This window comes from Aspergillus affinis, assembly GCF_023601865.1.
Source record: "Aspergillus affinis strain CMG 70 chromosome Unknown NODE_1_length_919884_cov_86_970707, whole genome shotgun sequence".
Lineage (NCBI taxonomy): Eukaryota > Fungi > Ascomycota > Eurotiomycetes > Eurotiales > Aspergillaceae > Aspergillus > Aspergillus affinis.
Genome location: NW_026515782.1, coordinates 699,904 through 712,435, shown reverse-complemented (window position 1 = coordinate 712,435; position 12,532 = coordinate 699,904). Strand labels below are relative to the sequence as shown.

The following is a 12,532-nucleotide window of genomic DNA, read 5'->3' as shown; positions in this document are numbered from 1 at the left end:
AAATAGGATCAATCATCCCAATCGAAAAACAAACCCCAATCTACACTAAAACATCGAACTCCGCTTCTTACTCAACTTCTCCCTCTCCCTCTCATCACCCGACTTCCGGAATCCAAAGAAACTACTCTTCTTCGGCTGCACCGTCGGCCGCACCCCGGTGCCCACTGGCCCGTCCGGCGTCGCAAACGTCACCGTCGACTGCTGTCTCGGGTCCGGTCGACGGCCCCCAGTCGGCGACAGATACGGACCCGACGGGATATGCGGCGTCGACGGCGAATGGTGATGGTAGTGGTAGTACCGCTGCGCCGGGGCCCCGCGCCCATTAGGCTGCATGGGTCTCGGCTGCGGCGGTGCCTGCGGTCTAGAGCTGGAAGGCTGCTGAGGTCGGGAGGCTGACGCGCGAGGCGGAAGCGAGGGGGTGTGGATGCGAGCGCGATGTTCTTCTTCGCCGTAGAGACGCTGCAGACGGCGCGTTTCCTGGTCGATTTCGGCCTGGCGTTTGCGGCGCGCTTTGTCTTCTTCTTCAAGGAGTTTTTGCGTGCGGCGTTCTTCTTCCTTGCGTTGGTGGCCGTGGGGTTTGGGTTTCGTGCTAGAGGGTGGTTTCGAGGGTAGGGGTTGGGGTTGGGTTGATGGGGCGTTCAATCCCCCTGAAGCGACTGGGATGTTCTGTTTCTGGTGTGACGTCGTCTTGATCGGAGAGAGACTGGGTCGGTGGGTACCGTTGACAGCGGCAGCGGCAGAGGTGGCAGCGGAAGGGCCAGAGGTAGGCATCGAGGTAGACAGGGGCGGTGCAGCCATCGGGGCCGCCTGTTTCGAGAGGTTAAAGCTTTCCTTCATGGTGGAGAAGAACACGTCGCGGATAACCACCGCACCGAGCAGCAGGACGACCTCCAGGCCCTTGAAATCCTCCATATCGACCCGGTACATGTTCGGTTCGTAGAGCGTCATTTCCCGCAGCCCCTTGAAGATTGACATGATAATGTCCGGCTCTTTACTCTTCGCCTTGTTCTTGTTCTCCGTTAGGGAGGTTGTCTTGCCCGACAGGTAGCACGTCAGATCCTTGGACAGTTTGCTGTCGCGGCGCCAGTTGAAGCACAGCTTCGGCGTGGTGTCGGCAGCTGCGGGATCGGTCTGCGTGCGATCGAGACTCGAGCTGGATGGCTGCCGGAAGGTATGCTGCGGCATCTCGAAGGTCCATGTCGCCGGGCTGTTCCAGCTCTTAGGCTTGAATTCCACGGTCACCTGCTGGTCGGGGTTGTAGAGGTGGATGGTGAAGCGGGTGGGGAGAATGGGCTCCGGTGGGGGAGTGACGCCGCCATTTGCGCGGATGGCATCGGCGGAGAGGCTAGGTTGCGTCCATTCGGGGACGATTAGAACCTCGCCGTAGATGATGTCGGGGACGTAAGGGTCAACAAGGGCGGCGGCGTAGCGGTTCTTGCCGTCCGGGGTGGAAGGGTCGACGTGGCGCAGAGAGTAGGCGGGGGAGGGGTCATTGCCATGTTGACAAAAGTAGATAGATTTGAGGTGAGACTGGCGAGTGGATTTGAGGAAGAATGCTAATGTTGATGCATGTTAGTACCTGGTCATCGTCAGGGACAGGGGAAACCGTGCAACCATACTCGGGAGGGCTTCATCAAGCATTTTGGCTGAGAGACGAGTTTAATCCGGGGATGGGCACAGATAAGCAACTGCCATTGGACTGGTTATAAATCCAGCACGAAAAGAACCACAGGCGGGTGGAAGGAAGGAAGCCAAATAAACGAGGTCGAAGAGGATGACCGAAGTCTGCCTCAGGCCTGCGCCACGCGGTCGGCTAAAAATAGACGCCGATCACCTGCATGCGCCTTTACCGCAACGAGTATCGCCCGCTTCTCTGCCTTCTATAAATCTTCCTTCTGGCTTCCTCCTGCCAGGCAACCAGATATCAACAGCAGATCTCTCACTCATCCGTTCCACTTTACCAGCACGGCCTCATATATAAGCCTCCATGGTGCCATTCCAGGCATCCGCATTATCCTCTTGCGCTGTCCAGTACTTACTCTTAGCCAAATCTCCCATCTACGGATGAAATGCATACAAGTCATGATGACAAATCACTGTTTGATCAGCGTCGATGTCAGGAATACGACAGAATACATTGATAATCAATCTTGCTGCCTTGACCCCGCCTCCAATAAATGCAACCGCCTGCCGGATCTGCCTGGATCGACACCGATTAGCCGAGATCGATGACGGGTATCTACAAATATCCAACACGGGACCAGTATGAACCAAATCGATCAGATGGAAAACAAAATTAAATTGTATGATTAAATACACACGTCAAGATCGAGGACCAGCGCAACACATACCAGCCTTCAACCGGCGGATAGCCTTCACGGGTTGACCTCTTACACACAGCATCTAGGATCCAACAAAACCACAAGACGTATGTACAAATAAGCCAATATCTCCACACCGCTATCACTCCACATTGTCAGGCGTCATAGTCGCATTCCTGCAGCCGTCTGTCCGCGTTCTGCATATGCAAGCTAAGCCTCCGCCGAGACCAATTGCGTGTCATTGCATCCGCTGTATCAGACTATCGGCGGCATCTCACCCCACTTCGTCAGCTAGAATTAAAGTTCTCTGCACCGCGAACTAGCTCTTCGATTACGGTCACATAGGATATCGTATCTAAGCGTCAATAATCCGGTGTACGGCTATTGATCTGCCTGCTCAGCCTAGCAGGACTCGTGCTCATCAATCAGGATGTCGTGGTTTGAATGCAGTCGACGACTTACATCCTTCGGCCCAAAAAATAACAGAAAAAAAAGGGCCCGACATCAACCTCTAGAGAACATGAATGCTTAGAGAAAACCCATCCTCTGTCCGGCTTTCTTTTAACTGCATGTGCCCGTGTCAGTATCCCATGTTGGTAGATTGGATGGGAAGAAACTTAGAAGTGTATATCACACGGGGTGCTTCATAGAGCCCATAGGGGAAATGGGGTCTTCGATCGTACTTGACACTATCTCGCTAATATCAGCAGATAGACCGGTAAGAAGGGGGAGACACTTATCGGTCGTGGCGACAAGTATATTTAGCTCAAAAGAGCCCATCGCTTTCAGCATTCAGATGGAAGTGCACCTACAGGTCGCGATCATATAACTTGCTCAGGATCGACCTAAGAAACATCAGTTCGTTCCTTACGCAAGGAAACTCACCTGTCTGGCACCTTTTCACTCACGTAGAATGCTGCTGAGTGTTGAAGAGAAGACCCGGACGCGCAGTTGTCGGCTACTTATAGACGAACGAGACAATGCAGGGGTCTCTTTGTACTCGTGAGCTACAAGGCCGAGTCTGTTTTGGCATGTTTGGGTATCCTTTAATGCCTTTGATGCCCCTGTGTGCAGGCGGCAATGTCATTGTGCGGCTCTTTGACAACCATAACACCGGCTCAAAGCATTCTACCCATCAGGGTGTTTCACCCCAGCAGCACATAGGCCAATGCTTTCAGACAACCTATCCCTTTCGTCGCACCATAGATGAATGCATCCACATTTCTATTCTTCTATTCAACTAATTTAGCACTATCTACAAAGGAAACAGACCGGGTATCTTCCGTCCGATCCTAGCATATACCCATTCAACTGAGATGAGACAACAAAGCCATCTCAATTGCGAGCACCATTCGGATCGATATTCTTGAGTACTTCTCGCTCTGCCGAACTGAGCTGCAACCCCTGGGCGTCCCAATCCTGCGTTCCGAGCTTGTACAGCGTGCTCTGTCGTCGCCGCCCAGCCATAGGTCCGTCCTTTCCGCGACGTGCGCGCGAATCCACGGTCTCGACCAAGCTGGCGTTGTCGCCCGCCAGTATTTTGCCGTCCAGATCCTCGGTGTGGAATTCCGGCGAGAAGACGTAGTCGCGGAACTCGGTGTTCAGCCAACCAGTTCCTGGTCCCGTTAGCTACTGCTCGACTCAGATCTAGATGGATAGGATAGATGAATGACTCACCCTGGTATTGACTACTGTCCTCCCAATCCTCCGTGAAGAAATGCAGAAACCCACCATGAGTAACCAGAACGATCTCCTTCTCCGGTCGCTCCTTCAACCATCGTCGTGCATCACGAGCGCGGTTCGTAATGGCCTCATTAGTCGGTGCATAGCGACCCACCTATGAGTACCAGCTCACCCGTCAGCATCCCCCCTTACCGAAAAATGGATCCAAAAGCAAAATAGAAAAGAAAAAATAAGACATACCTTATCATTCCACCCCTCCGTCACATACTGCAAATCAACCGGCAACCCCTTCTCCTCAATCTCACGTTTCAGGTCCTCAGGCTCGCTGCCCGTATCGCACGGCACGTCACTCGTCTCCTGGGTATCCGGCAGCAAGATCAACTTCTTGTCCGGGTTCGCTTTGAAGAAGGGCTCGAAACTCTGCAGCGCAGTGTACATTGTTCGGCGCAGGGGCGAGGCGACCACAAGCTCGATCTTGTCGTGGTAGGGGAAGGCTCCGCGGAGTTGGCGACATTGTTCGTTGCCGAGATCCGTGAGGAGAGGGTCGTGGATGACGTGGTTGGCTGTGGAGAGGTTGTGGACGCCCTATATAAGATAAGCGGTGAGAGAATGTTATAATATAATATTGATAGATTGGATATCGATGGATGATTGAAAGAGTGTGAGAAAGTGAGGAAGATGAACGGACCTGAGCGTGACGGACGCAGTGGACGGTGGGAGGCATTTTCGAGGTTTCTATCGTTCGTTCTTTCCGTGTATCTATATAGTTCGATGTGTATATATATCAGATATGAGACCGGTCTATACGTCTGTCTCAGAAAAGTAAGTATAGGGTAGGTAGGTGGCCGTGAGAACAGGAGGGGAGAATGGAGAAGGAGAGATTAAAACGTGGGGTAGGAATTAGTGGCGGGGCAAACTGGAGCTTTGAGTCAGCTAAGTAAGACTCGGGCACTGACCTAGATGTGTAATTGATGCGATCTAAATTTTTTTTTTCACAGGACAGGTGAAGTAAAGAGAAGGGCAAGAAAGAAAAAAAAAGAATAAAATCAGAGGACGAAAAAGGATTTCCGAGGGGCAAAGAAGAAATACTCCGTACGGGGGAGTCAGAATTTTAGCAGATGGCGCGTCAGCAGGGATGCAATGGACATTAATCAATCACTTTTGACGTAACAAATCCATTAATTAATTGGAATCAAACTCCACCCGTCACCAGCGGAAAAAGAGGGACAGAGCGAAAAAAGATGATCGCCGGGGAAACTTATATGACCGACACCTGTAGATAGAGTTTTAACTCTCTTGCGGCGAATCCGTGGATTCGGCGATGGCGAAGAGGCAAAGGAATCCCTGGAAATCCGTAAGGCTACTGAGCTACTCGGAGGAAAGAGTTCCGAGCCATCCGCGAGGGAGTGATATTATACGAGGGTCCATGATGGTATAATGATTATGTATAGTCCAACCTCAGTCAATCACACTTTCATGCAACGCCAAATCCACGAGCATTTTCCAATGCTTTGCTAAGCTTCTCCTCCATAACGCTTTTCGATGAATATTCCGGCAGAAGAAGCCGGCCGAAACAGGTCAAACTAGTCGGAAGACGCTGGAGAAGAAGGTCAGTGAGTGGGTTACAATTCCAACGAGGCGACCAGGGCAACTTACAGTATCTCCCACGCCATTCTTCTGGATCACAAACATGATGCTAGGAATCCCATTGACCGGAACTCGGTCACTCGCCGTCACGAACTCCAGAAGCTGTGCCTTCTGGACCGCCGAGTATCCTCGCACAACGCTCCAGAAATCCCGGATCGTCCGATGATCCGGTCCAAACCCGCCTTCGTAGCGTGCATGTTCTTCAAGCTCGGTGACGTCTATTTCCTGGTACCCTTCCACCACTGTTTTCAATGCCTCCGGAGTGAAGATGGAGAGAGCGGCTCGATCGAGACAGGTGTAGAATCCCTGGGCAAAGGCCTCGTACTGCGGCCGAATTGACTTATCCGTCAACCAGAAAATGTAGTCCTTAACGAACTGGGCGCGGTTCTCGTTGGTGACCAGTGGCGCCTCTTCGGCTGGAGGTGTTGGTGACTGAACCGGCACCGAGCCGTCTACCGACTTCGCGAGATCCGCATGCGAGTCGGTGGCCTCGGCAGCCATCGACGAGGGAGGACTCAGACTCATACGGTCAGTGAAGCGTCGTACGTCTGACCACGGCGGTGGGAAGGGTCGATTGGTTCCACTTCCGGCCCGGAGTAATGCTGATGGCAGAGGCCACGGTGCGTCCTTTCCGACTTTCTGCATATCCACGGTCTCGACACTTCCGAAGGCCTCGAAGCTGTACTCGTAGGTGCGCATGAAAATATCTCCCACGTCGCCGTCATCCCAATCCAGGAGTCCCTCAAGGCCCTTGGTGAGCTCTGGCCAGCCATCCTGGATGTGCTCGAGGTGCTTTACCTTGAGCCCCAGTAGCTTGCGGTAAAACGCTGTCGGGAAATTGATGGGTAGAGTGAGGCCATTGTACACTGCGATCGACACTAATAACCCAAGCAGCTCGAACTTGTAGAGAGGTTCCAATGAGCAGGGCTGGAACCAGGAAACACGTGTCCGGCCGTCCGTAGTGAACATCCCGTAGCATGGGTCCATCACCTCCGCCATCACCAGCCGAAAAAATTCCTGCTGAACCCCTCCATGGTCTAGACCCTCCTCGCCCTCTTCCAGTCCTATTTGCACTTTCAGCGGACGCATCAATTCTCGCCGTTCTCGCCGCCAAAGCTGATTGAGAGCATCGGTCAGGAGACTATCACGGCGGACCATCAGCACGAGATATGTGGTCATGGAGGTCTTCAAGCGGGAGAGCAACGGGACATCTTCTTGGATTTGTATGGCACCAAATGCTGTCTGCGTTACATGTCTGGTGATGGTTGTTGCGGCTTCATAGTGTTTCGACATGGCAGCATAATTCAAGGCGCGGAAGTAAATCACAAGCGCGGAGGGAGGGAAAAGGAAAGGATACGAAAGGAGGTGCATCGTCTTATTGTTAGGCACTCGCCCCATCCACTCGACAGGCAGCTCCAACGGTTCCAACCTCTCCGAGAGAAAAGGGGTGTGGAAGTCTTCCGGGACAAGCCCCAGGCGACTACGCTCTTTGTACATCATAGAAAGAATTTGTACGGCGCCACCCACAGTACTACTCTTCGGCATCTCGGGGTTGCCATCCCATTCTTTTAGGAAAAGCGTGCGCAGCCATTCGGCAATGATGGCGGGAGGATTCGGGGGTTGTGCTTGGTCGGAGTCGCTGAGATCGGCGGTGGAAAATTCATGGTTTTCGCTGAGATTATTGATGAGATGATCCAAAACGCTACTTCTCTGCTGTTTAGGTGAATCGGACGTGTACGGTTGGCGAGCTTTGGATATTTCGTAGAATGCTAACCGTGCGGTAAGAGCGCGCACAAGGCGGCCTAGGAGCCGAAGCGCAAGTTCGTGTTCAAGGATATCAGTAACACCTATGATCAATCGCGTATTGTGTAAAGGGAGCTTCTGCATCTCGAAACTAGAAGCTACAGAGCCAGTTGCACGCATCTGAAGCAGGCTGCGCCACGTGGGCTCGTCTACTTCAGGGAGGGAACTAGCCAAGGCAAACAGAGCGACGGTAGCAATGTCTGCGGCATTGGCGTCGTTAATCGGTTCGCTTCGTATGGATTCAGTCGTCTGCCGGGAGATTATAGGTGCAGACAGAGATCCCCCGGAAGTGGAATTGTATGAGGGCCGTCGAGACGGCTTACTGAAGGTTGATAGCTCTCTCGGTGGGATGAACAAGGTTTCCAGACCGGCCCAAAGACTATGGAAGATAAGATCTTTGGGACAAATCGAAAATAGCTTGCGCAGCGACGGCTGAAGCTGCTGCATATTGATTCTGGGGTGTACGGTGTCTTGTTCCGCCACCTCTGTCGGACCAGCCGTGGGTTGGCGAAATGATTGCAAAATATGTTTGGTGCTACCCAAAGCATAGAAAATGCTTTGCGCTACAAATGCGAAGACTTGACGCTGGCGAGGTGTTGCAAAGCGCCATTCAAAATCTTCCAAGGTGCCGATAGACTCTATGTAAGCGAGTTCGTCTTTCCATCTCTCCGCATCATCCTCGGAGAGCACCATCAGTTGCCTCAACCCATCGATAATCTCACCAGTGAGATGCGTGACGGATTGAATTGTGGAGAACTCTCGCTTCGGATGAATCCCTTTGCGCCGTGGTTTGTGCTCGCTCGGAGACTGAGCCTCTTCCTCCTCCACCGCACGCTGCCGCTCTGCTATAGCAGCGGTGGGTTTCTGCGCGTCATAATACTGGGCATCGTTCAGTAACTTCGCCCCGTCCCAAGAGACACGTCTTTCTTTTTTTCGTTGCTCAAGCGAAGTCCCACCAGACGCGTCGCCCGTACGACCTCGGTGCTTCTGTGGGCGATGTTTCAGCGCTGGCGGGGAGGGGATATTGGCAGACTCATCGGTGGATGTATGTGTATTGAAAGAGAGTTTGCGAGCCGGTTTGAGTTCAGTGAGAGTTTTATCCTCTAGACTCGATCGCGGGCACTGGCGCCACTGGTCCATCTCGGTTAGCGAACGCCGCTTAAACTGTTGATTTGCCATTCTCACTTCCACCGCAGCAGCTTGATTTCCTGTAGCCCGGGAGGACGGAGTGTGAGGATGTCCTCCTGGTAATGCGTGATACTGGGACGGACGATCGCGACCTTTAGATTGTTTCTCGGTGTCTGATTGGACCTGGGCTTGGCGAATGTCCGGCTTGGGCGATCGCGCAGCAGTACGAGCGCTTGTTTGATCTTGCTCGGGACAAATACTGCTCGGGGATCGTCGCAAAGGCAGCCATTCGATCATCCTCAGTGAAAGTGTGTCGAAAAGATTCTGCGTGAACGACTTCGGATCTTTCATCTGCTGGATCGTCCCGTTCTCATCAAGTGGCAAGTATTCGCCATGTTTTTGTAGCTCGAACTCAGAGGAATTTCGCGAGACACTACTCTTCGCACCTGACGGATCCGCATTCCGAGTTGACGACGTTTGTGGCAAAGTCCCGTTCTGAACACTGTGACCCGCTGCTGATGACCCGCTGCGGTCTCGAGATGTATCGTTCGTAGGAAGCGCACGAGTGCGGCGTTTCGATCGGCGTTGGTGGAAATCCTGCGAGGAGAGGTCCGATGGGACGCGAGGACTATTGCGACAGAGACCGCTCTCTGCGTTGTCCAGACTCGCCAGATAGCAAGCCAACGTGCGGGCACTCAGTTCGGTGTAACGGCGAAACGGTCCTTCCGTGACCCTCCTGCGATAGCTCGCGCAGGTCGCGGTCTGACATCCGGGATCCTGACATCCGTAGAGGAGTTGATTCTTGTACCTTTCCAGATAGAACTTAGCCGTCGGTTCGCCTTAGAAGGAGGGGACCTATATTCATATTCGGTCGAAGTGCAGTACTAACCTGCGAACCAAGAGATTAAAATGTCGCCGTCGCTCATCTTTATACCAAAGTAACACCTGTGAAGGATCCGACACATCCACTGTATTCTGAGCGATGATCTCCGGGGCGTTCGGGGGTAATTTAGAGCGGTGTTGAGGCCTGTCAATGCTCCCACGGGAGGTCTCATACGAGCTCACAGAAGCTCCGCGGAGCCTGGTCATTTTCGCGGACTGGGAAGCATTACTTGGCCCCAGTCAGGATGGCCGATCTGGGAGCTGAATATTCCGGCCAGAATCTGGAACTGCAAATCGAAACAGAGGTGAGGGTGGTGGGTGATTTGTACTTTCCGGGGCTAAGCTGATATCATGCGGAAGACCGCCAGAAGTGGCCTCAGGCGCCAAGACCCTGGTATCCTGACTAAGACAGATATCACGGAAGAATGGCTGTTCCGAGATGATATATGGTTAGTGTATACCAAAGGTAGACTAGCGTGGGACACGGGCCACAACACCATCAGCCTTCCAGGCCCTATCAGTACTCTGTAGTAGAAGGCTATCTGCGATATGTACTGTACAATTTCTGAATTACTGCTGCCTAGTCACAGCAGGTGTCATAGAAACACACCTGAACAGGAGTCTACCGAGCATGGCTTGCACCTCAGAAGGACCAAGCCATTGGCCCAACGAAGGTCCATCGGCAATTCTATATATCTCCACACATGGTGAGAATTAATTATACTACCATTACAGTCTTTGATCTTACTCCAAAGGCCAGGAGTATCTCTAATACTCGGTAAGCTGCAACTTTATCGCAAATACACATCAAAAAATGTCTCTGGTAGCTTCATTGGCAAACCTAGAGACATGCAACAATGGGGTTTCAAGTAAGGGACAACCTTTTTGAAAGATATACATTGCTTCAATAGGCTGAAGTCCATTATTTCGAAAGATCTGCATGACAGTCAGTGGGATAAAGTATTGAACTTCGACAAGACAAGCCCCAGGTTGTTTCAAGGAGACATCTATTCCATACACCACAGCATAGCCATATTTAGTAGAGTACCCCATCAGGTTGGAACATTCTCGAAAAGGACTAGAGCGGGGCACGTGAAAGAACGTCACAAAGTGGCTTAAAGCGGCAAGACTCCGCTTAGTGATCGGCTTACTCATGTGATTTGAGTCTTTTGTGATCGAGGGGCAGTGACCTTACAACCTTATTAGCAATCAGCATTACTTCTTATTGCTGTTCTCTCTCCTTCCATTTTGTCGCTGACTGTGACTCTTTACTCCTACATCTCATCATCTTAGTATTTGGAAGACTGAGCACATCCGCCCCGCCCGAGATTTATCGCACACAACCGAGCGCCGCTTTTTTGGCGATTTTTGATTTAATCCGTGATACCCTCAATATTCCCGAGTTTCAGCATCAGATTCGCTGCAAAAATCTTTACAATATGGCATCCCTCGACCCCAGCGCTCCGGCCTCCTCTCTTCCTTACACCTGCAACGCCTGTCTGGTTGCTTTCCGCGGCAGCGATGCCCAGCGGAATCATATGCGCGGAGACTGGCAGTAAGTGGTTTGCTTTTTGTTTTTTCCTTCTAGGCAGTGACAATGGCTCACCTATCCCTCTCGCAACAGTCTGTATAACATGAAACGTCGGATCGCCTCCCTCCCCCCCGTAGCCCAGGAAACGTTCAACGAGAAAGTCCTCGCCGCCAAGGCGACTTCCACCGCCGCCGCCGCCAAGGCCTCGTTCGAAAAGAGCTGCACCGCCTGCCAGAAGACCTTCTACAGCGAGAACTCGTACCAGAACCACCTCAAGAGCTCGAAGCACCGATCGCGCCAGGCGCAATTCAGCCGCAACAACGCCGACGATGCCTCATCCGTCATGAGCTCGACGTTCTCGCTCGGCGAGCCGATCAACAAACCGCGCGAACAGACAGAGGTGTCGAAGATCACGCAGGGCATCGACGCCACCACAATCAAGGAGGACGAGGACGAGGACGCGATGGACGAGTCGGCCGACGACGGCGTCTTCTCGCCCGCCCGCTGCCTCTTCTGCCCCGTCAAGTCTGCCGATATGCAGGAGAACGCTGACCACATGCTTAAGACCCACGGCATGTTCATCCCCGAGAAGGACTACCTCGTCAACATGGAGGGTCTCCTGCATTACCTGCACCGTAAGATCAACGAGAACAGCGAGTGTCTCTACTGCCATTCCATCAAGAACAGCCCCTCCGGCATCCGCACCCACATGCGCGACAAGGGCCACTGCATGATCGCCTTCGAGACCGAGGACGAGCAGATCGAGATCGGCCAGTTCTACGACTTCCGCAGCACTTACTCCGACGACGAAGAGTGGGAGGATGAAGACGAGGACGAGGAGATGGTCGAAGAGGGTGCCGGTGGCGTCAAGGTCGTCGGCGAGGAAGAAGGCTGGGAGACCGAGGACTCGGCCTCCTCCGTGGACGGCGACGACGTGCTGCCCAAGAACGCCCCCGTCGTCTACAAGACCGACTACGAGATGCACCTGCCCTCCGGCCGCAGCGTCGGCCACCGCTCCCTCGCCCGCTACTACCGCCAGAACCTGCACAACTACCCCACCGCCGAGGAACGCGCCGAGCGCCAGCTGGCCATTGAGAACGGCGAGATCGAGGAGGACCAGCCCAAGCCGCGAGGCCGCAACCTCAACCGTGCCGTCATCAGCCGTGCCAACGGTGGTGCCGGTATGGTCGGCGCCACGGACACCCAGAAGCAGATCGCTGCTGCGTCGGAGAAAAAGGAACGAACCCGAGCCATTCGGCAGGAACAGAGAGTTACGGCTTGGGTGCAACGCGCTGCCAATCACCAAAAGCATTTCCGGGTATGGTTCCCTTTCTATTCCTGCAACCCTCTTTCCCATTTAACAACCCACCCCTACAATGAACAACCAACTAACATAATACTACTCTAGGATCCCCTCCTGCAATGATCTCATCGCGGCGATTTGCACCTTCTTCTCTTAAGACGATTGATATCCTTTTTTCTGCTCGGCATTACACATACACATACACAATGCATCTGCTTTTCTTTTAACGTTTTG

General features: G+C 53.0%; 4 protein-coding genes across 4 annotated transcripts; 1 reads left to right on the top strand and 3 right to left on the bottom strand.

Annotated features, from left to right (window-relative positions):
• Nucleotides 1–45: 45 nt before the first annotated feature.
• Nucleotides 46–1,641, bottom strand: KD926_004147 (uncharacterized protein; the record flags this gene model as incomplete). The annotated part of the gene is made up of 2 exons (XM_053096893.1): nucleotides 46–1,556; nucleotides 1,620–1,641. The coding sequence occupies 2 exons, from the start codon at nucleotides 1,639–1,641 to the stop codon at nucleotides 46–48; spliced, it is 1,533 nt and encodes a 510-aa protein (XP_052961290.1).
• A 2,015-nt stretch (nucleotides 1,642–3,656) lies between these two features.
• Nucleotides 3,657–4,728, bottom strand: KD926_004146 (uncharacterized protein; the record flags this gene model as incomplete). Its single annotated transcript, XM_053096882.1, has 4 exons — nucleotides 3,657–3,937; nucleotides 3,999–4,158; nucleotides 4,245–4,589; nucleotides 4,693–4,728. 4 exons carry the CDS (start codon nucleotides 4,726–4,728, stop codon nucleotides 3,657–3,659), a joined length of 822 nt encoding a protein of 273 aa, XP_052961289.1.
• Nucleotides 4,729–5,478: 750 nt separating this feature from the next.
• KD926_004145 (HECT domain protein) lies at nucleotides 5,479–9,671 on the bottom strand (the record flags this gene model as incomplete). Its single annotated transcript, XM_053096871.1, has 3 exons — nucleotides 5,479–5,601; nucleotides 5,661–9,390; nucleotides 9,472–9,671. 3 exons carry the CDS (start codon nucleotides 9,669–9,671, stop codon nucleotides 5,479–5,481), a joined length of 4,053 nt encoding a protein of 1,350 aa, XP_052961288.1.
• Nucleotides 9,672–10,903: 1,232 nt separating this feature from the next.
• On the top strand, nucleotides 10,904–12,421 carry KD926_004144 (putative C2H2 finger domain protein; the record flags this gene model as incomplete). The annotated part of the gene is made up of 3 exons (XM_053096861.1): nucleotides 10,904–11,019; nucleotides 11,089–12,313; nucleotides 12,404–12,421. 3 exons carry the CDS (start codon nucleotides 10,904–10,906, stop codon nucleotides 12,419–12,421), a joined length of 1,359 nt encoding a protein of 452 aa, XP_052961287.1.
• Nucleotides 12,422–12,532: the final 111 nt, after the last annotated feature.